The sequence below is a fragment of the Mycetomoellerius zeteki genome, unplaced genomic scaffold, assembly GCF_001594055.1.
Source record: "Mycetomoellerius zeteki isolate Tzet28-1 unplaced genomic scaffold, Tzet1.0 scaffold124, whole genome shotgun sequence".
Lineage (NCBI taxonomy): Eukaryota > Metazoa > Arthropoda > Insecta > Hymenoptera > Formicidae > Mycetomoellerius > Mycetomoellerius zeteki.
Genome location: NW_017256169.1, coordinates 923,636 through 947,860, shown reverse-complemented (window position 1 = coordinate 947,860; position 24,225 = coordinate 923,636). Strand labels below are relative to the sequence as shown.

At 37.7% G+C, this 24,225-nt stretch overlaps 1 protein-coding gene across 3 annotated transcripts in view; it reads right to left on the bottom strand.

The window, feature by feature from the left end:
- Positions 1 to 1,273: 1,273 nt before the first annotated feature.
- Positions 1,274 to 24,225, bottom strand: part of heph (polypyrimidine tract-binding protein 1 heph) — a 375,570-nt gene continuing 352,618 nt past the window's right edge. For 2 of the 3 annotated variants that reach the window (XM_018461600.1, XM_018461601.1), the window contains 9 exons: positions 22,825 to 22,876; positions 17,903 to 17,961; positions 13,473 to 13,692; positions 11,020 to 11,234; positions 8,016 to 8,049; positions 6,360 to 6,452; positions 5,388 to 5,604; positions 5,173 to 5,314; positions 1,274 to 4,442 (listed from right to left, as the gene is read on the bottom strand). In XM_018461600.1, the coding sequence (XP_018317102.1) occupies positions 4,374 to 4,442; positions 5,173 to 5,314; positions 5,388 to 5,604; positions 6,360 to 6,452; positions 8,016 to 8,049; positions 11,020 to 11,234; positions 13,473 to 13,692; positions 17,903 to 17,961; positions 22,825 to 22,876 (1,101 nt within the window). In that variant the 3' untranslated portion in view covers positions 1,274 to 4,373. The remainder of the gene's footprint in view (positions 4,443 to 5,172; positions 5,315 to 5,387; positions 5,605 to 6,359; positions 6,453 to 8,015; positions 8,050 to 11,019; positions 11,235 to 13,472; positions 13,693 to 17,902; positions 17,962 to 22,824; positions 22,877 to 24,225) is intronic. The other variant, XM_018461599.1, reaches the window with a different exon arrangement.

The window sequence follows — 24,225 nt, the reverse complement described above, 5'->3', positions numbered from 1 at the left end:
GAGCTGATTGTCACCATTAGTGTGGTGTGAATGATGAAAGAAAAACGTGACGTTCGGGTTTACGTCGCTCTGATAAGAAATTTCAAAAACGAGAGAAAAAAAACGAAGACAGGAACAAAACACTGAGTGCGTGCGCTTACGTGGATCGTCACGTGTATCGTGTGTTCCGTGTGGATTGGTGTATACGGATGCATGTTGTACGCGTCAACAGGAATGTGCTAAGAAACGACCGGCAAGCTACAAAATGTAATTAGCGATCTGGCGTGAACGATCAACGATGGGTGCTCGACGTTGGCAATTCGCGAAAAGGATACACGCGTGTTTGTGTATATATGTGTGTATAAATCGAAATATATAATATATATATATATATTAGCTCGGGAAATCGAGTAACACTCTCTGTGCGAGCTGTTCAGGTACGCTTAGACGATATTCGTGCCGGAAGTAAGGATTGTACGAAAGCTCTCCCGCACAGTCTCTCCCTTTTTCTTTCCTCCCTCTTTGTGGCACTCTCACGCTATGTTCCGCGATATGCGATAAGAATCGAGGAGATACGAACATGTAAACGTCAGCGCGCGGGCTGCTACAAGATGCTTTAAAGGTGCCGCACGAAAAACGACCCGAATGAGACAGATAAAGTAGGTAGTGTAAGAGAAGCGCTTCTTGAATTCCTAGATCAATACGCAGCGAATTAAGCGAGCCACCTAAAACGAGAAGGATCTACCATATTCAGCCAAATAAAAGCTGGATCGCGTGCTGGAATCTGTATGTACATTCGTGGGCGATTGCGGAGGTGTATTTTCGTGTATTGCTTAAGTAATATGTGTGCGTGTGTATGTCTGCGTATGTGCGTGTGTAAGTGTCGTGAATATCTCTCGTGTTGACAGACGTTGCAATCCGGAACGTGTGTCCGGTTAAGAATGTATAAATGCAGTCCAAGTAAATAACGTAGTATCAGAGGTCCGAAAAATACAGATCATAGATGCAAAGACTGGCCCCTTCGCTTATGCCGGCTACTCGCTACGTCTTTAAATAACTAGCTGATTGGTCGGTACTCGATCAAGGCGAGATCGTCGATCGAAGGGGGTCCCGGCGGAAACATTTACGATCGTACGAGGAGAACCCCCGGGGATCGGCGTCCACGCGATCGAACAGGGATATCCCATTCGCACTGCTCACCAAGAGATCCCATTCTAGAGTTTTATCGGCTAGCCTACTTTGGCACAAACAGCACACCATGCCCGAGCCGGCATTCGCTTTATTTTATTTTTTTTTCACAGTTTCGTCATTCCCCCTGCCTTGTAGGTCGCTGCGCGGTTCTCGGCTTGGAGAAACTCCTCTTTCTACCCTTTTATATAGTTTAATATCCGTCAAAGTCGCGCGACACTATACTCGACGTGAATACAACTCTTTCGCTCCGTTTCTCTCTTTCTCTCGCATTCGCGCAATTACTCTCTCCCTTTCTCTCCCTTCCTCTCGCTCGTTCAGTTACGCCTTTGCATAACAGTCTCCTTCCAACGCACACTAATCCTTTTCCTAATTCTCTCTACGATCAGTTATGTTATATCAGTAAAATTTAATTGACTCCAACAGAACGTCGATTAGACAGAAACCCGTGGGCTTCGCCGGCGCGCGCGCGGCACGTTACGTTTAAGGATTTCAGGATTCTCATTCTTAATAGAAACAAGATCAATTGTCCTCAACGTCGCGACGCCCGATCTAAATTCCGTCTCGCGCTTCTCGACGAGGACACCTCAGATATCTCGAAAATCACCCCAATCGATCTTGCATAGTTCTACTAAATCCCCGTAAATACGATTCTAGCTATTACTTGCTATATTACTTTGCTTTTCTCTTCAACACTTTGTCCAACGAAAACTCAACGTTGCAAATGGTTCGTTTAATCGAACGATGATTCGCCTTCTCGAATACCAATCTGCACATGTGTGATGCTTCCTCGAGATATTCGCTTGTATTTACGGGGAACCCTCACAATCGCCGACTACTGAAGGAATGCTTTGATATCAGGAACTCTCTCGATAGGATGGATCAAAGCTCGTCAAACAATGGATCTATCGTTGGCACAGAGACATGATAGTACCTCTCTCTTCTTCGAATATTGTCCATCGAGATGCGAACTATTCTCGAGGTATCCTGAGTGCCACTCGTTGATCCGCTACGACCGGCACCAACTTTCCGCGCGCGCCCCGTACGTTGCAAACTTTTTAATTAGCGATATGTTCAACGGTTCACTCCTTCCTCTCCTAGTCAATTACTTATCTAGTCGCTTACTATACGATTAAGATCCTAACACATGCCTAAGCATCTATTCTAACTAAGAAATCTGCGCGCATTCAGTTGTATCTATGCGTCTGTGTGTATTTGTGTGTGTGTGTGTGTGTGTGTGTGTGTGTGTGTGTGTGTGTGTATGTGCGCGTGTGTAAATCAGAGGGCGGTCGAAATATTTATCTTCGCGCGCGGCGCATGCGTGATTGTATGTGTGGCTTGTGTCCGTGTACGTATAACTGTATAATTGTACGGTCTCGTAAAGACGCGGATACGTGTGCGGGTGCGTTATAATACTTATCTCCAAACTGAAACGTACAAATTATAAAAATGCCATCTGCGACGACCGTACGATGACGCGCGTAAACGCGTCACGTGGGCCTGCGGAGCGGAGAACTCGCCTCGGTCATTGAACATTCAGGCACCGCTCGATCTTCCCCTAAGAAGCGTTCGACTTCGCCGGATAGTCGAGAATACTGCAGGTACCTTCGGGAACGAGAAACATGCCCCGCGAAGAAACATAAAACATAGGTCGAGCGGGCCAGATACGTTCGGAGTAGCATACCCCAATTAGGATTGCTCTCAGCACGCAACGAACGACTTTGATAATTGCTTCGCTTCCGCCTTACGAACGGACCAACCAATCGCGATAAATAATGGATACGGGAAGAATTTTGAAGACCGATTCGGCGCTCCGCCGCTTTCAACTCTCCTCTCAATTTCGGCCGCTGCCAATCTCGCGACGTAAAATCAACGAGGGCGATCGGTTCGTCGGCGAAGTAGTAGTACCTCGTGAAAGCATGCAAAAGGTCCCGTGACATTGGCCATTTTCTTACTTAGATACCCGATCAATTAAAACACGTTGTTCCCGTCGTACTCGATCGGTCAGCCTCGTCGACCGTATTATCTCGCCCTCGAAACAGAACGGAAGCCACGAAGAAGTACGCTCGGTCGCATGTGTGTTTGGTCGTCAGAAGAATGAAGATTGTCTCGTGGTAAACGCTGTTGGTTCACGGTAGTCGGCCGTCGCGTCACGCGTGAACGTACGACGATCGTCGTGAGATACCTCGCGGTCCATTTGTTCCCACTTGGCTTTTCTCCTCGAGTCCGCTCGTCGAACGAGCACGTCAACGACGGAGACCTATTTCCGAACTGTGATATACGGACGCCGTCGCGCGCGCTTATCGCGAGATGGTCGCCCTTGTGTCCACGTAACTTTGAAAAATTCTTAACCGTAATCACTGTAGCGGTTTGGGCCGCGCGAGCATGAATTTTACATGTATAATAATATAGCTTATCTTTCCTAGCGTTAACTCTGTACAAGAGTCGAGGACTGTTCGCCACTGTGCTGTTTCCTCGCTCCCGTCTAATCCTAATCTCTCTTCCCTCTCTTACACATGCTTTCTCTATGTATGCCCAGCTGCTAGGCTCTTTGTTTTATTTTGTATATCTCTCTCTCTTTCTCACTTTCTCTCTTTGTGTTTCTCTCTTCCTGCGACGGTCCTGGCTTTCATAAGAATAATAATAAGAATTATTCTCTTTCTCTTTCTCTCTCTCTCTCTCCTTTCCTTTCTCACGATTCTTGTCTGTTCCTAAATTCCTCACATATTTCTAAAATTATGAAACTGTCGCGTTAATACGCTCGAAAGCCAGCACCGGAAACTACCTTCGAGAAGGCCGTCGCGAATTTGCCTCTTCATCGTTTAATTTGAGCGCTTGCAGCCCTGGTACATCTCGAAACACCCTAGCAACACCCCTCAAATCGTCAGAATCAACCGGATGCGAAAATAGGTGCGTGCCATATAGACGTCCCAACAACAAGGGCAAGGCCTCGAAAACATCCTAAGCTCGCTCGGACGAGGTAGCTCCTGTCCGCTTGTGCTGCTTCAAAGTCCGAGTACGACGCAGTCTCGCATGGGTTGCACGCGCAGTGCAGGCCAGCAACAGCGTAGCGACTCTCGCAGGAACGGACGAGCACCTGAGTGGATCCAACTACGTGACCATCAGTCGTAGACTGAAGCGGGTGACCAAAGGGGAACTAGGGCGTATGGCTGGTACCATTGCTGCTCGTACGGTGGCGATTCTTGTTAGATGTTGCTCTTGGAGAACGACACTCTGAGATGGTTGGATTCGCTAAGCTGATAGTTGTGCATTTTCTGTGAAAGAGGAAGAACGAATCGGTTTTATAGTCAAACAATCGAAATTTACATTTTACGGATTTGACTTTAAATTAGATTTCAAGTAAAGTTGAAACATTTTCGTCCTACTTTCTTTTTCTTTAAAAATACTTGCGATAGATACGGAGGCATGCTGTAAGGAGAATCGAGAGAGAGAGAGAGAGATATGTATATTTTTTATAAACTCGATGCTCCGAGGAATTCTATTTTTAGTTGCAGAAAATCAGGATTATCGTTTCTTGTAAAAATAATGAATTATTTACGAAAGTTACTTATTATAATCAGTGGAGTGCTGAATAGCTTAGTACTATTGCACTTATTTGTTGAGCAAAATATCCGATTTTAATTCTCGAAATTGCAACTCCATAAATATAATACTAGAAATTTGAAGAAAAATATTCCATTTTGTGATAGAAACAAAGTACCAAAAACATGAATTTAATCCTAAAGAGATAAACAAATCACGGTACTGCGTTCTATGTTAAAGGCGGGATATAGAAAAAATTTTAAATAATAATAATGAAATTATATAAATGAATTTTAAAAACAGAGCTCCTCCAGAGTGAAAGTTGGGTAAGAAATTTATAATTTCTTTTCATAAAAATTGCAGCTATAATAAAATTAAGGAGGAAGTCAAGATCCGGCATAAGCTTTTCATCAGAAGATCACAATTCAACTTGGGTTATTGATGACAACAATGATGACTTACGATCAGCGCAGCCACGGCATCGTCCATGTTAGGCATTTGTATGAGAGCCATCTTCCTGTCCTTCGGGAAGAACTTGAAAGCTTTCACGGTGAAGCCGTTCTTGGTGAAAGCATCCTTGATCTCTTCCTCCGCTACCGTAGCCCTGAAAGAGCAAATTGAATGTCGTTAAGCCACCAAGAGATGCGGCGCGAAATATGTATTGTTGTATTACTCACGGAATGTTTGATAAATGCAGGGTCGAGCTCGGCGGATAGATATTCTGATAGTTTTTCGAGCCGGGTTTTTTGAATCGATGAAGGGTGCTGTTGGTGTAATCTTTCGTGAGGCCCGCGTCTGGCTGACCTTCTTTTGGCAATTGAACCGTTTGGTGTTTGCTGAGCATTACTTTGATTTGCTTTCCAAACACTCTTAACTTGTCCATATGGGTTAGTGCTGTTATATAGATTAAACAATGTTAAATAACCATTGATATGTTCGGATGTTAACATAATTACGGTATCATATAGCTGTGGAATAAGAAACTGTGTCTTGTAATTTTCCACATTAAAAAAGTGGGCCATATATATAAATAATTTTTTTTTTTTAGTATAAAGACCCTCAACTACAGCTATGAAAACTATACCTAAATTTTTAAGCGTCTTATTTCAAATACAAAATGCTTTGTAAACCTCTGTCTTAAGCCTACGGCACTTTTCCTGCTGGATTGCTTTCATTTTAGTAAATTATGAGGATTGCACCACACATAGAATTTCCAATTTACTGACATGCAAGCAATTTGATAAGAAAAAATGCATCGTATGCCAAAGATTTTACGGTTATTTACAGACGAAAGTTCAAAGATTTTTTTACCGACAATTTAGAACTTCATAGTACTAATTGTATAGATTGTACACTGGAAAGAGTCTGATTGCATTAATTAGAATTCTGGTTAAAAATGGACAAATCAGAATTTTTTAGTTGAGTCTATTATAACTCTAGTTGAGATAGTCAGATTCTAATATTAATATAATCAGAATCATCTTCGTTTTCAACCAGAAATTTTTTTCAGTGTACAAACGTTCAAAAATTTTCACTTCGAATTTAAATGGCCCGCTGCCGTAGTCGAGGGTTAAGCAAATGGATTATTTACAAGACAAAAACGCAATTTCGAGTTATCGTTGCACACAGCTAAAAAAATGTTCACTCACCTAAAAGCGCCTGATGAGGTTCGGCCATCTGTATTAGTGCCGAGTCTTTCTTGTTGTAGAGGATTTTCACACGCTGTACATCCCCGTAAACGCCTATATGCACAATACGCAAATTTCTGTTTAGTAAACTCGGGTGGTGGCGACAAACCGCGTATTCTTTTTAGAGAGGCTGCTTTGAGGGTTATTGAAGATGAACGGGACAATATTTCGGTCGATCGAAATCGGGGTACGATCGGATCTAAGAATCGGGACATGCAAGAGGCGAGCGATTCGGCTAGAAGCTTTATTTTCAAAGTACAAAGTTATTCGGTTTACAAAATAAAAAACTTTATTTATTCGTATTAATAGTCCCTTTGATATTTTTATATTTCAGAGTGCATATCATTTTTATGGAACATTTCTTTTTAATAATAATTTGTTAACAAAACTAGAAAAGTTAGAAGTTGTAAATAAGTAATTTGCAATTATTAATCTTCATAATCCAGTAAATTTTTGTTAAAATAAAACGCATTAAAAATCAACGAAACAGCAACAATTTATTATATGTGTTTCCACGAAGTTTAATTCATTTAAATTCTACATTTTTCGATATTACGTAGCTGCCGAGCGAAGCGAATGAAATTTTCACTGGCTAAAAGTCGAAAAATGGATGTCTACGGGACGGACAGAAAATTTTTAATAATTTTTTAAAACGCGTTCTGTAACGCAGTACGTGACTTTTGTACGTTCGTCTGCAATTATCCGGGAAAATCTGCATAACAATCGCTCACGGAAAGGAGAAACATGACCGCAGCCGAGTCGCTACGTCTCGTTAATAGTGAGTTTCCTATGGAATTACGTAAAATAAGCGAAAGCTTACGTAATATTAAAGGTTGTGTGGAACTGATATTAATAAAATATTAATGAAATAATCTGTATAAAGAGATGCTTGGAAATAGAGATCTGTGAGAGAACGTGTTCGGTGCCGATATGGCGGCATGACGATGGTGATGACGGTATGACGGGTGATCACATGAATTTGCGAATGGAGTAGCTTGTAGTAATAAAATAAGTTGAAATCACGAAAATATCGAAAGAGTACGGATTAAACGTTAATCAGAGTTATGTTATGACGGATGTCTCACGGAGAGTAAAACATGACGAGAGGGAAAGAATGACGATGCTTGAGTTTTGTGAGTTGCCGAAAAGAAAAAAAAGAGAGTGAAAAAACCATACAAATAAAAAAAAAATAAAGTGAAATAAAAATAAAACCGAGGAAGAAGGAAGAGATCTTTTTTTTTTCATTTTTTATTTTTCGGTATGAAACGTAAACCTCGGACGTGACAATCGTATGAGAGATTCTACGTTGGCGGGTCCCGTTTTGTGTGTGTAACACGTTTGTCTTGTTCGTCTCTATCGCGAAGAAAATGACTACGTGACCGAATAAAAAAAACAAAATGTTCGGACGAATGTCTTCGTCTGCCATTTTCCATCTCTTTTCTTTTTTTCCATTTCGATTAAATTCACGCGTACAACGAAATGTCTCCGGCACATGTGTGTCGCGTGTCGCGCGTCCGTGGATTTCGTGTAATGTGTTGCGTAGGTGTGAGAGCGCGAGGGTGTAAATATAATAATTAATAATGTAATATAATTAATAATATAAATGTGGAGACGTACCAAACAGGGTAAAGAGAGCGTCAGGCGTGACCATCTACACAGAGAACAGACAGAGTCCAGTCAGTAGTCAGCGAGTATAATAGGATTTAAATGTATAGTGTTGATGTGCGCACAAGATTCGCGTTTTTCAAGTTAAAGCACGCACGTAGCTACGGAGAAAAAATGCTACGTCCAAAATTGTTAGGACAAGAAAAAAAAAACATTTTCTTGTAGCGTGTATACAGATATATGCAATTATCCATATGATCGATTTTTCGACAAATGTCGATAGAAACGCGTGGCCTTTTTCTTTTTGCAAAAATCGAGGACGGCCGAGAATCGTCAGACTGCGAGGCTTGTGCGCGACACAACGATAGTAGTACACACAGTTATAGTACAGTAGTGACAAGTTGCAGCTGCGAAGTGTGACGTCGACACACCGTTTCTTGCCGAGGCGACATTCATCATCCCGTTGAAGCTTCTTACACGATAATGTTCGTCGTTTTTGTCATCGAACGCTACATCTAAGTTCGTATGCAGGAGCTGATAGCATATATAAATGCCCGCAACAAAGACATAGAATTGTTCAAACGTATTAAATAACATATATTAAAAATATAATATTCACGGAATATTGTGAACCAAAGTATGAGAAAGTAAATCGCGATAAATGTCGCCTCGCAAGAAGTAACGTCGTTTAGTCGACGACGCTACGAATTAATTAGGGCGCAGGATGGTGACACGTTGGAGTGATTTGTATGTGTTTCGAAAATGAGCGGGGCAAGTAGGGAACAGAATCAAAGGTTTCGTGACGAAACAGGGCACATACGCATCGCGGCTCGATTTTTCCACCTACTCGACTGGAGGATCTAGGAGAGTCGTTTCATTATCCCAAATAAATAAAAAAAGATAAAAAATCGAGCATTTTTTTCCTCTTAATTTTAAAACAATTTAACATTATTGTTGTTCAAATTTTTGTTCTAAATTTGTTCTACATATATTTACAAAAAGCATTTGTCAATTTGGCAATGTTTGTGGTAATTTTCCAGTCGGTAACAAACGTAAGTACAGATTACAAGTTCTCCTAGACATTAGCGATCGATTTTGAATGTATGTATATTGTCGAGCTTGCGAAGACAATCTCCTGTCTTGAAGTTCACAGTTGGCAAAATCAGTCGAAGCTCAGCCTGGTGGAAAGATCGAGCCGGAGAATCGAGAAATTGCGGGGTTCGCCTACGTAGCACTACGTTGTAACACGCTCGTTAGACCGTAATTATACGTGTATGCACGTGCGTATATACCGGATGGGGGTTGACTGGGCTGGTTGGTCCCGCGTGTCGCACACTGAGAGAAATAGCGTGCGGTCTTTTAGGGGTATGTGACGGGGGAGTACGAGAGCCCGAGACGTGGGAACGAGAAGAGAATAGAGAGGGAAAAGTGAGACGGTACAGAGAAGATAAAGAAGAGGCGGTTGCGCGTATGTGTGCGTGTGTCGTACCGGGCAAGACGGTAATGTTCTCGCGATAAAGATACGGTGGACCAGAGGCTTGAATACACATACACGCGCCCATATACACGCATACACACTGCATAGAGACGACAGATGCCATACAACAGATATATTATTCGCATACAACACACTTATTCGTACGCGGCCTACTTCTCTCAGTGCTGCTCGAGATCTACTCGAGAACGACTCGCGCACCCCCGTTGTCGTGTGCGTGTATCGTTTAACATTTCGTCTCGTTATACATATGTACACTGAGAAAAAATGGCTACAATTATCATAATTTAACTAGAATTTATAATTTTTAAGACTAATTATTTTTTTTATAATAAAATTATAACTGACACAACAAATTTTGATCAACTGTTTGTTTTTCAACAAGTAATAAGTGTTTCTTATAGAACTTTTTACTTTAAAAAAGAATATCCTTTCCAAAAAAGTTTCATCACCCTTCAATTTTTAGAAACTTCAGTCTAAATTTTTTATATAATAATGCAAATTCGTAATAAATGTAATGTAACTATAAGAAATTCGAATGTTCTTTAAAATACACAAAAATAAATACGATGGTATAAAGCTCCTTTTATTATCTATGTACAATTATAAGTCATATATTAAAATAATAAAATTTATTGGCAATATTTAATATCAAGAATTGCACTAATTTACAAGGGTTTCTGTTTCTCTACATCTAAATGATAATTTTTATGTATTTTATTCTATAAAGTAAAAGGAAAAGTTCAAACTGTTTTAAATTTTAGTTTAGTAGTTTTTTTTTAATAAAGTGCTTGATTTCTCAGGATACATATGTTGGAACTTTTTTTATGTTCTTTTTCAGCGGCTAAACATATATAGGAATCACCATTTAGATTTTAAAAAAACAGAAACCTTGTAACAGGGTGTTACTATTACTAACGTTATAGCAGTAATAACAGTAAAAATAAAACTAACCATAATTATTTGACCATGTAATTATAGTCGTAAATACCAAAAACTTTTCTCTCAGTGCATTGTTGTGTCTAGAAATCTACGCTGTATTCACCATCTCGTACACTTAGTCGGAACTGATTCTCTTCCAATTGAAGAGAGCCCGTCCGAGCCAAGACGCGATTAGTCCCGACAATTTCGAAATTTTACATGAATAAAGCGTAGATTTTTATAACACAGAATTATCTTGACAAATCGAAACAAAGAGTTGAACGAACACGTTACGACGCTCAGTGGAAACGGAATCCTCCATCTCCTCTGCATTCAATGCAATTCTGATTGATAGGAAGGTGATACACGAAGAAAATTTCGGGATGTAGAAAACGATTATCTCTAGATAATTACGATAATTTGCCGAAAGATCTTTAATTGCAGTCATGAATAAAGGTATAAACTTTCCAACTTTTTCAAAATTTCTCGGATTTTCTTCGTGTATACCACGCCAGAGTATTATACGGCTTCTCGTTCTTGGAGAACAACATATCGAGAAGAACGGGGTCAGGATAGAACTTGAGGTCTCGAAATACTTACCTCCTCGTTGAGATTGCTGACGAGCAGAACGGCCGATGCTTGCGCGCTTCCTTGGACCCGGACACCTAGACCAGCCGCGCCAAGAGGGAATCCGCCGAGACCGGCAAGTCCGCCGGCTGGAGGTACGCCGTTGTAAGGGCCGGCCAAGGGCGAAGCGAGACCGTGCATGGCAAAGGGCGTGGGCAGCACACCCGGTGCCCCTGCAATGGACTCTACTTCAGGAAGTTCAGACAAAATTATTATCATTGTCGATATTGCGATTAAAAAAATTAGAAAGAAAAGAAAGAAGTCGCGATGGACGAAGACCGAGCGCGATCCTGTCTTCAGGATTTCTGGGATCGTAAAATTCCTTGTAAAATCCGAGCGTAAAATGCCGCGATTCTAATTACGATGTCGCGCGATTCATCGAACGGTCGTTTCTGTCGATATTTCAACGATCTCCTCGACGTGTAATTAATAGCGCTTCTTCGTCGTGGAGATCGACCGACCGTCACGAGATCGCCTCAATCCTCAATCATCAACGGACTGTTTGCGCAACGAGATAGGACGCAAAAGTGGATTACATCGCTACAGATTAAATACCAACAACAACGCCGTGAAATTAATTTAACCCAAACAAGCGCCGGGCGTGTAATTTAAACTAGCCGTTGTCGCCGCGATACAAACGCAAAAATCCAGACGATTCGGCGAGCCGGATCGTCCGCCCAGTACTTTGTACTAATTAATTAATTTACCCGAGGAAATAATAACGTCCGACTGGTGCACATAGCGGACAAAATGTAGTTTGAAACGCCAGCAAATTGCTTCTATACCATCGTGAGATAATAATAATTCAGCCCGACGTCCGAGTGACGTAAAATCGGTATTACTACTAACGTAATTAATTCCGATAAACGTAACGTCGTTAATTGGCCGATCAACCTTTCAATTGTACCTTTCACAAAGCTCCGCGACGAGCTTTTACGTTAGCTAAATAAAAATACAAAAACGTCTCGAATTCATTCGGAATAGACGTTATAACGGCGATAAATCCCGTAAAGCTCGCTTGTCACGAGCTACTGAATACATATTCAACTATTATCAGGTTATTATTACACGAAATCACGTAAGAGTAATGTAATTCATTGCTTATACGTTTCGTGGAATATTCAGAGTTGCTTCGGTCGAATTTCGCTAGCGTTTAATAACGATGAATTTTGCAAAGCAATTTTGAATACAAACTATATAACTATATTGAATTATTTTGAGCATTACTGCACAAAATTGTCCACGATTAACGCGTTTATCAATCACATATCACACGTGGTCTGTTCCACATTGTATAATGTACATATGCATTATACATGTGTACATAAATTGGACATATGTATATATATTATGTGTATACATATACGAATATATACATATACAGTAACGAACAAAAAATGGGCGACTCTATTTTGTCCACATAATTAGTATTTACATTGTGAACAGCATAATAGATTTTTAGATAAATTATCTAATTATATAAAACTAATATTATATAAAATTGATATTATATAATATAATTATATAATTATATTTTATTAAATATTTTATTAAACAATTTTTATGATATAAAATTAAGCATACCCAGCAATATTTTCAAAGTTGGTAATTTTGTGCATTGATGGGGATAAAATCATTGATAGTATGCAGAATAGATGTATAATGCTATAATCAAATTAACTTTTTATTGCTTTTTTTATTAATTCATGTTTCTGTATAGACAAAAAAATTAGGAAAATATACGAATTAAAGAAAACGAGTTATTGTAATAATTTCTTTATCTTTCATAATTAAATTTTCTTAGTACGCGTAGGTTGCGCATTGCTGAATAATAAATGTAAAAATAGTATTAATGTTTCTACTAGAAAATATTATAAAATATAATGAAAAATTCAGCTCGTGCATTTTTTTGTTCGCTCTATTTCATAAAGATCGTAACAACAATTAAGGGTAAATTCTTGAGATAATTTGAAGAGAGAAATCCTAATAGTGAAACTCGAAGATACAGTTTTTTAATTATACAGTATTATAATTATTATTGTTTAAAAACTATTGTAGATGACTCAACATTTTGATATTTATAGAATTTCCATCTCAAATAAACTCACACGATAACTCATGGAAATGTCCCTCTCCACTTTTGATGAGTTTTTATGTTGTTTTTTAAACAAAAATAAAGACATATCTTTTATAAGATTAATCGACCAATCACAATAGAAAACTACTTTACGTTCTTCATTCTGATTAGCCGATTCGCTTACTACTTAAGTCTTATTGTCTTATATTTCTTTATATGTTTTTGGCTCAAGTATTGTCACGGTCTGTATGGGACGCTTACTTATGCATAAATAATTAAAAGCGATTCATTTGGTAAGGTAAACGTGATTGAAATTGAAAATTTCAGGTATGAATTTTACAATACTTACCGGGTATTCTGGCACGCGGTTGGGAACCGGCACCCATGAGCAGCAATTCGCCGCCAAGAGCGAGCGATGCCGCATCCAAACTGGCGTCGCCGGTCGGAAGATTCGGGTTGGTGTAATCCCGGGACTTGTCGTTATTGTACTTAACGTTCAGATTTTGCATTTTGCTATAGTCGATGCGCAGCGTGCAGCAAGAGTTGTAGACATTCTGCCCGTCGAGCGACTGCACAAGAAGTTGTAGAATTGTTTGTGAATTGAGAAGATCGAGATAGGGGCATGTTTAAGCTCAGAACACACGGTGGCAGAATACAGAACCAATAGCGACTCAAACATCAGTCAATTCTTCTATATCTTTTAAAAATCCAGTCGCTTTATAAATAACTTTCCGTTAGCTGAATATATTTAAAACTTCAATAAAATTGAAATATTTATAATTATCTATTATATGTCATTTTTATAAAGTATAATAGAATATCAATTACACAATAAAATTTAGATTTAAAAATATTAAATTTTTTAGAAAATGATGGTTCTATTGCATCATACTATCGCAGCAAAATTTTTCTATTAGTTTCAAAGATAAAGAAATCTCGTGAAACACACATTACACAAATCAAGACCAAAAGAGAAGTTAGCTTTATAAGCGAAAAAGTTTTTGAGAGATCAAGAAGAGGTGTGAACGCTGAAAAAATTTAAAGAAATCCGGAAAACCGATTCTTGCGACAAGATTCACGAGAAATACATAAAAAGAACGATTTTGTTAAAATATTAAAAAATTCAATTAAATACAGATCTAAAAATAATTTTATTCGACCATCATTTCTTTCAGTGCAGAAAATTGAAGCAATGCTGCAAAACAATTCTAGCAATCAGTTTGAACTATATAATCAGTTTGTAATTTTGCAATGAAAACTGAACGTATAATCTAAATTTTCAGATACTTCGGTCAGTAAGAGCGTTCTTTCCGTGTATGAGTCTGATTTCTCGGATTAGATCCGAGGTTTCCGCTAATCAACATCCTCCGCAATATTAATCCAAGTGTTTCTGAGACGTATGCAATGTACGTTGTAATATATCATGCATGAATGTTTCGTGCGCTTAATACGGACACAATCGGGATCCAGGTCGCTTGTTTGAGCAATGCGCACGGTGCGCATTGCGCGCGACGAGGCCGCGCGCGTCCGCGTATCCCCCGGGGTATCACGCGGGCGTATATTCACCCGACCGCTCCATATTTACATGGGCTAATGAATTTCGTACATAATTAGCAGGTCGGCCCGCGCCGCGAGCCTCAGGCGTGCGCGCACGGCGTGGCGGTCGGTTTCTCTCTTTCTCACTCTGCTCCTCGGGCGGTTTATTCATAGCCGAGAGAACACCGATAATGCATAATCGAGAACGAGACGAATCAATTTTGCAAATACGAAACATGTTTTTCTTTGCTTTTCGAAAGAGATCCGCAATTTAAAAAAAAGACCGTTCCAATTTAAACTAGAAAAGATTCCGAAATGTATTCTTAAATCTCGATTGTCGAGTAATTATTTTTTACGCGGTAGTGTAAAATACTCGAAAAGTCAGGTTACATATCAAAATCATTCCGCTGTTAAGAAAAGTGATTACTGAGTTTATTTTTATCTTTTAAGTAAATCTTTTGAGATATCTTTAATAAAGAATTATCTTAATCTTTTAGTAATAGTTTAAAAATATATATGTATACTTAAAAATTTTAGAGAAAAGTTTATTATCATATGCTCGAAACAAGAATTAGCTTTCTTTTAAAGAATGTCATAAAACTTTATTGAAAAAAACAACTTTATAAAATAAGCAAATCGAATTTGTTTTTAATTTAATAATCTTGATTAAAGTATTATATAAACTTATTATAGAGTTCAGAATATATTTTGAATAAATTTGATGCTTGCGATAAACTTATAATAAATTTGCGGATATATGAACTTTTGAAATATTTAAAACAAGTAATTAATATTTGAATACAGTATGCATCTTTCTCTGTGTATGCATAATCGAAACGAGAGAATCGATTTTATAAATATGGAACGACGTGCTTCCTTTTCGAAAGATCAGCAATTAAAAAAAAAAAGATTTCCAATTTAAACTGATTCTGAGTTGAAATGTGAATCTCGATCTTTGAGATACGTATTACATATATAATTTGAACAGACGCGTTTGCGTGAAAAATTCGACAAGAATCTGGCTGGTAGTCGAAGCGACGTATGGTTGCCGTTTCGTGCTTTTGCACACGTGTCGAGGAAAAAAAGAAGAAAGAGAAGAAAGGCGAGTAGAACGAGCGAGAAAAAGGAAAGGAGAATTGGAGAAGAGCGATATCCGCAACAAAGCTAAATTAATTTTCTGTCTTGCGCGCTAGTGGGTTGGTTCGTGGTGGAATCGGTATATTTCAAGCGAATTAATTTTCCCTTTGATCATCGCACAGGTTTACTAGTTTGCGGCGTCGAGCTTATGGCGCGGGGTGAGGCACAAAGAGGGCTAGAGGGGCTTTCGAACGGGGGTAGCGGATTCGAACGAAGTGCGGGGGTGGGAAAGGACGGAAGTTTCTGGCGAGCTTCCGTTCGCGATGGCTTGTCGTTACCGGTGTAAAACAACGCGGTAACACATCCCGCACGCTAATACGCCGACATAGTTAATTCCTAATGTAATTTCCAAGTACGAGTGTCATGAAATGGTTGCAGTCGCACTTCGCTAATCCTTTTGAATCCGCTCGTCCTTTCCTATCATTATATAAAACGTCTTTTAGATATGTCATTTCCGTTCTATTTTAAACGAATCTTGAAATAAAGATGGAGATCTTGGCGTATTCTGTATCAGTCCTATTGAATAATTCCAATTGAATAATGTTCATTTCTATCAATTAGAGTAATTTTAATCTTGGTTTGGTTTAACTTATCTACTTTGTATCTTTTTCTAGTTCTGAGAATTAGAAAAAGTTAAAAAGTAAGTGAAACCGAGATTAAAGTTAATCTACATTGGTAGAAATGGACATAAGTGGCGGACTTTAAATGATAGCGATGGAATAACAGAGAAAATTAGTACACACATTTCGGTATTTACACCGGCGAAGTGGGTTGCGTCACATCACTTCACAAAAGTTATCGAGTATCTCAAACACTCATAAGACAGCTGGGAGAAGCCGAGTATACAAATAATAAAATCACAATATGTACAATAGATTCCAAAAACGAGGGGGAAAGAAAAATTGTTTAGATCAACAGAAAGAAAGCCAAACTTGACGTACACAGTTACGGTCAGGAGTCTGAAAGAGTTAATTCGAGGTTCCTTTTTCTTGAGAAAGAGAGTTTACGAAATTCTCTTCATTTCCTAAATTGTTCAGAGTGAAACTAGTTTTGCGAAGGTGTTCTACATTAAGGTACAACGTGCGTTGTTAGGAAACTGTGTGATATAGACGGATTCATATAGCGGAAATTAGTCGTAATATTCATAATAGACAAAGTCTCGGAACAGAAACTACACGCACATTCTCCATTTTTTGTTTTCAAGCAGTGCCCGCTTTAATGCTGCAAGTCTCTCAACTTCCTCAAGGAGAGAAAGATAGTTATCGTCAGGATACATGGGGTACTTTAACTCGTGATTACAGGGACGAAACGATTACGTAGGGAATTACAGGTAAAACAAAATTTACGGCAGAGACACAACTCGTAGTACCTTAAGCAGCGGCAAGTTTAATGCTACAGCTTTCTCAACCTCCTTAAAAGAAAAGAAAAATAGAAGTAGTTATCATCGGAATATGGAACTTTAAATCTTGCGAGTTAAACGATTGCGCGGCGATTATTATAAAGTTGAAGTCTAATATATTCCTTTTTTTTTACGAAGAAATACAATGCTATAACTGAAGTTTACATCATTGATATTCGCGCGAACAGTGCAAGGAACAGAGCGAGAACAACACGATCGATCACGCATCTGTGAGCTTCAAGAATTAATTTGGTTTGCAAAGCAGCCGATATTTCCATAAATCCGGGAAAATACCGTGTATCGGGCATAACCGCGCGATCTTCTCGTTCCTTCCCCTCCACCCTCGATAGGATTCCTTCTTCCGCCATCAATCTTTCGATTACATTCATCGGGCTTACTTCCGGCAATTAAGCCCCACACCGTAGCTTTCGTCGAGATGAGCGGATCTCGGAAAATATTTTCCCAACGCGAGATATTCCGCAGAAAATTTCGATCTGTCCCGTGGGAGCTTAACGGATAAGCACCGCCATAACGGCGGAGACGAAGAAAAAAGTAACTAAAGAGGGGCAAAAAAAAAGAAAAAAAGAAAAGACAAGAACGAAGAAAAAAGAGGAAGACAACGAGCGCACCGATGGCGGAAGGATGAAATGAATGAAGGAAGGACGCACAGGCGGCTAGAGTAGAAGCGAAGTCAAGTGGATACTTACGAATTTAGCGGTCTGCGCCGACAGCATGTCCGCGTACTGTATTAGTGCCTGGAAGGAGCCTGGAACACAGAAGCGATAAAAACCGTAAGACTACGTCGTTCGTTCGTGAATTTTACGAGTTTCCCGCACAAGCCGCACTCGAGATCGCAAAAGAATGGATAGTCGCGGAGGCCGATAAATTCATCGCGAATGATAAACCATGAGAGCGGCATTGAGCGGGAAAATAGATCAGTAACAAGGAAAGAACGATTTTTTTGCGTTGAAATATCTAAAAATTTAGCTAAACAAATCCATAAATAATTTTGCTAGACCATCAAAATAATTGTGTAAAACACTTAAGGATGTATTACATATATTTTAAAATAAAATTAAAAAATTATGAAAAAATAACATTTTTATTTAAACTATAAAATTATACTACTAAAGATATTATATATTAAATATTGATCTTATTAAACTATTTTCTGTGTATATAACATTCATTTTCATACAGAAAATATAAATTTCCAATTTCAGTAATTTCTGCAAGAATTATACACCGAATACATCCTTAAGTGTTGCTGACAATGATGCAAAAGTTTTAACATTCTATCATATTCAACAGTTATATTGGTCCTATATAATTATTTTGATGGTTTAAATACCATTTTTTTATCTATAGCTAAATTTTTATATAATACTATACTTCAATACATACACAAAACCGTTTTTTCAGTGTAATAACAATTGTTATATAACAATAATGTAATTAATAATACATTTTAAGAGATGAAAACACAAAATTTGATTATTTTCTTATTCTGCTCCCTAATGGCGTATCGCGAAATTTTGCATGATTTGCGTTACGTAAATAACGACTCCGTAAAAGTGGAGCCTTTCTCTCGTAATAGCAAACTTTCAAGGTATAAAATAAATACGTAAAAACTAAAAAATGAAAATTACGAGATATTCTGTGGAATATGTTGGAAGCACAAGGCGCGCAAAACGCCATTGAGAATGTAACTCTAAATACAAAATATGTAAACTCTTGAAAATTTGATTCGGAGCAGAAAATGGTATGTATTTTTTTGCGTTAAATACGTGCGGTATTTGAAGTACCGACTGGATCCTGGGTACAAAAAGCGGTGATTTGTTAATTTAGTGCACGACCGCTGCGAGAAACTAACTTTGTCATGATAATACGTTTTTCCCGTGCGGCCGGAAAGCCGGAATTGTTTCGTTAGCAGCGTTGACCAAAGTTCCAGCCGGCGGCTACGCTATTTCATTTTCAAATTTGCTCCACCGTGATAATGGAACTCTTTACAATAATACGCTAAAGCCCAAACATGTTCGCGTGCGCGTGCGTACGCGCGTGCACGCACACGCACACGATTTCACGTTGATAGAAATCTTTTATTTTCCTGAATCCAGAATTATTCCGTATGTAGGATTTTATACGAATTAAGAGAAATGTTTGATTAAATTTGCCGCAGTATATATATGGGTGCAATTGTACGTTGGAGCAAAATATTCATAAATGTTGTAAAATTAACAAGTTTACCGATTTAGCTTACGTCAAAGTTTTTTCTGAAAATTACCAATTAAAGTAGATTTGGCGAGATGATTGATTGATGTATCTATTAAAAAAAGTAACAACTCCTTAATTGATATTCAGTTACAGACGTTTAATTTATCGTGTTCGTTTTATTATACTGTAAAAAAATTCAGGTAAAATTACAATAATTATAGTAGATAATTTTGGGGCTCACTGTTAACATTCGAACATTTACACACGTAAATAAAATTACAACTTACAAATAAAATTATTTTTCTTTTAAAGTAATTAAATAATTTGCAAAAGTAAATTTACAATCGAAGTTAAATTTGTAAAAATATTTACGTAATAATTCAACAACGAATTATACATTTGTATAAGTTATATGTACAAATGTAAAAGTAATATTACCGTGAACGCAAATATAAGTGTAATACAATCACATTACGTTACATAATGTTATAAAAATTTGTACATTTTGATAGAAAAATTATAAAACATATTGTTATTGCAATTTTCCGTCTAATATAAAAATATTATTTACATAATTAGATAGAGATGAAAGTATTAATTTTTATAAAAACATATAATTTTATGTACACATATACTTCCACTATACATTATGTAATTTTTATACATATTAAGTAATTTTATATATTTTTTTTTGCAGTGTAAAGTGAGCGATTATGCAGATAAACACTAATGTGACGAGACGCCTTTACATGTGCTCTACAATCGCGGATACGGATTCGCGAAGGTAAACAATTATGGAAGAAGACAAATGTTAAAATCGCCAAGCAGGCCGGACGTTTTGCGAAATTAATACAGAACACCGCCGCTTTTCGCATCGAGTCGTACACGTGCATGTGCGGCGGTCAGGTTTATAATTGTCATTAAATCTCAATTAAATGAAACGTCGCAAGGCAACTCCGGCAATTGCAATTTCGCGAGTTTTAATCTCGCATACGTACACGTCAAATTCGCACAACTCCGACTATGCTGTGCGCGCCCCACTTGTGATATTTCATTACGAGCGCGTATGATACGAAACAAAGGATCGGCCCGCGGCAATGTTATTTAATTTTTGTATCTGAATTGCGGAAGCGAAAAAGAGAGCTGTCTTCCCCCTGGCGGTGAAGAGCCCCGATGTTACGAGCATTAGAAAAAGAAGTATGACGCGCGCCCCGCTTTTCATTTCATGACAATCGTAATTCTCTTTCCCCCAGACGGAATGGCCGTGGTAACGCGGTAATCGCGATGATAACGTTTACTTTGCTCGCAGCCTCGTGCTTCAGTAACCGAACGTAGAAATTTTCATTGAAAAGTTTTTTATTGCAATCTTTCATTTGAAAATTCCAAGGTTCGACTCGTAAGCCAGAATAATGTGGTAAAGCGAGATAATTTACTTTTGTACGATTTTGCTTTTGTGCTATTTACTGTCGGAGTAATTCGTTTTGCGTTATTTAGAAGGTAATTGAAATATCATCTGAGATTTCCTTCGCTGTTCGTGAGTGACGTCCTCCCATATAGTTCGATAACGCGCAAAATTATATGCAATTGCATTAACGCAAAGTCCTCGCGTTATACGCGAGTTTTTCGCGACGCAAAACGCATTTCTAAGATCTTTCGTCAAGACTACGCAATCCCTTATTTAACCTTAGCTTACTCTCTAAATCTCGTGGAATGAAATCTCACTCGAAGAGACTGAAAATTTAGCCTGTCTTGAAAAAAAAGTGAAAATATGGCCACTCTTTTTCAAGAGTGGCAGATTTTCACTATTTTTAAACTATTTTAAAGTGAGATTTACTCTTTTGGAATGAGATTCACTCCGAAGGAGTGAAATCTCAATGCCTTTTTTGGAGTGTATGTAATACCAGGTAGATGGAACTCCAAAAAAGAGATTGACATTTCACACTTTGTGAGAAAAATTTCTAGTTGAAAATAAACGAATTAGAAGATTCTGATTATATATCAATCAAAATTCCGGTTAACTAGAATTATAATAAATTCAATCAAAAAATTCTGATGTTTCTTTTCAACTAGAATTCCAATTAATGCAACCAGACTCTTTTCATTGTGGGAATGCTTTATACTTATGGCCAAAGATGGCAAAATACAGACTGCGGCGTTTCACAGTCGAGACCTGCTGGTGATCTCTGCTGAATTCTAGAAGGACCCCCGAAGCGTGTGTATATGTGCAATCACGCGGAAGCTCGACATCACGACTCGCGCATTGCTTGTTGCGACGCAGCAAACACCGACGCACCTGTGCACAATCGTACACCGACGCACACGCGCATGCGGAATAATGATGTTCTCTCGCGCTCATCTACTGCAAACATGAATTAGTAACACGCTCGCCGGCTACGTAGCGAGGGTTCTCCTTGTACCTTTTATGTAACGAGTGTACCAAGAGATTGCGCGCGATATCCAACTCCCTGCTAACAATTTAAATTAGAACAGAGAAAATTTTAAGACACCGGTTCATCGAGATTTCAAATGTGTCTTCAGGTACTTTCTCTTTTGTTACACCGCGTTAGAAAAGCTTGTATTATTCGTAAGTTATTCACAATTCGCGATTTAAGGGTGTTTTACAGTATCAGCCAAAAGTATAAAAAAATTTTGGTCATAAATAGCCTTAACTAATTGCGAAAAGAAAACAACAAATAATTTGGCCTGTGCATCGCAATGACTATTTTGCTGCAATTTTAAATAAAAATAACTTTTAAACGAGTTAATAAAGATTAAAAATAAATTTTTGACCGCGAATATTTCTTACAGTTTTATTAGTATTTATAAAAAAAAAATTGATTTAATTTATAAATGCTAGTTCCTCGTCAAAACTTTATAATAAATACTACAAAACGCTTATATTGTATTTTAAATAAGAATCAAAATAAAAAAATGAAATGACTTAAAAAGATAAATGACTTTGAAACCAATAAGATAATTCTGTTCAAACTTTATATAGATATAAATGTATTAATAGAATAAAACAATGAAATTTTTATATTTTTAGTAATGTTTTGAGACATGGATCCTTACATAATAAACATTTTGTTGCCATTAAATTTTCATGCATCGTTCGTTTCGATTTCGTAACATTCGCAACGATCTCGCTTCGAGATGACTTTTAGGAAGACACCCTTTGGGGCACTCGGCGCGATTGCGAAACTACTAACGGCGTCAAGTGCGCGCAACGACGCTGACAGGCCAGGACGCACTTGAAGCACACTGAAGTACTAAAGTGCCGAGTGGCCTGTCTACCAACGAGAGCGGAATCTGTGCAGCGCTTGTGAGAGTGCCGCGGCTCCGCTCATTCTCCCTTTGGCACATCGATTCTAGGTCGCGACACAATGACGATACACATATTAAACACGGTACTTACTGTTCTTTGTGAAGGTGACAATCTTCAGGACCTTGCCATAGCGCGTGAAGATCTGTAACATACAATATAAGCCTTGGCTGAAAAAAAATCAATTGATTTATAATCTATAAGGAATCTTATCTCAATTGACTTTGATCTATAAGGAAAAAAATCTCATGACTTTTATTTCTTATAAAAGAAAATAACAAAGTATCTTCTTTCGATTTTAATATATATATATATATATATATAGAGAGAGAGAGAGAGAAATAAAAGACATGATTTTTTTTTATAAGTGCTTTCTTAGATCGCTAAGGGAGGTGAAATTTTCCCTTGAAAAAACTCGGTTTTTTCTTCCTGAGTAAATATCATCTAACACTGAATATTACAGGAACAATGATAATCCAATCTCCTGAGTTAAATGATATTTTATTATTTTTAACTTCTATGTATGTTAAAATATAAATTAATTCATTTCTGTAATTAGTTTCAAAGTAAATAACGGCTATGTTAACTGCACTTGATAAATAATAAACTAAATTTGAGTCAAATTTAATAATTTTCTTGCATGTTTAATTTAATTGTTTCAATTAAATTAACTATATGTTGAGTAAGAGCAGTGACCCATAGAAATGATTAAAAATAATTCAAATTCTTGGATATATTTTGACATTATAAATTTAAACCAATAAACCATCAGATATAAAAACAATATTTTAAATAAAAGTTGAATTTCAAGAGTACTTTGTAATAATGAAAACTAATTTTTAATTTTTATTAATTAAAAAAATTTTTTTATTAAAAACGTTCGTTCACTTAGAAAGAAAAAGAAATTAACTTTTTTCAAAGAAGAATTTTGCTAACTCAATGTCCAGAAATTTATAAAAAATATGTGTCTCTCCTTAGTTTCGTCTATAAGTTATTAAAATAGGAGGACACTTAATTGTGTTTCCTTGTTAGATAATTTAATCGGCATAGAAAATATAATTACAAGGATGAATTAACCTGTAAAATTATAATTACATTTTCGTTCACAATGATAACGAAATTTAAGGCGATGAGACACGCTGGCGTTTCGCGAAAAATTACCCCGATTGAGCTTCATAATTAACGTCCGAGACTACAATTGTCATAATCGTATAGTTGTACACAAGCTCGGGCAGGATGTGACCGATGAAAATTATGAGTTTGGCAAACCGGCGGTATTTCGCAGCGACGAAATTACAAAATAATTGGTGTGGATATTACGACAAAGCGATTTATTTCGGGGCAACGAGCTACAAAACGGGTATGTGGATTATCAGACTTATAATGCGGCAATTATCCTCGGTAAAAGCAGCTACCGGAATCCCCGGTAAAACAGCTCGTAATTACGATAACTGGACGGGAGTTCTAAAAAAATTGATTTGCGACACAACAGGC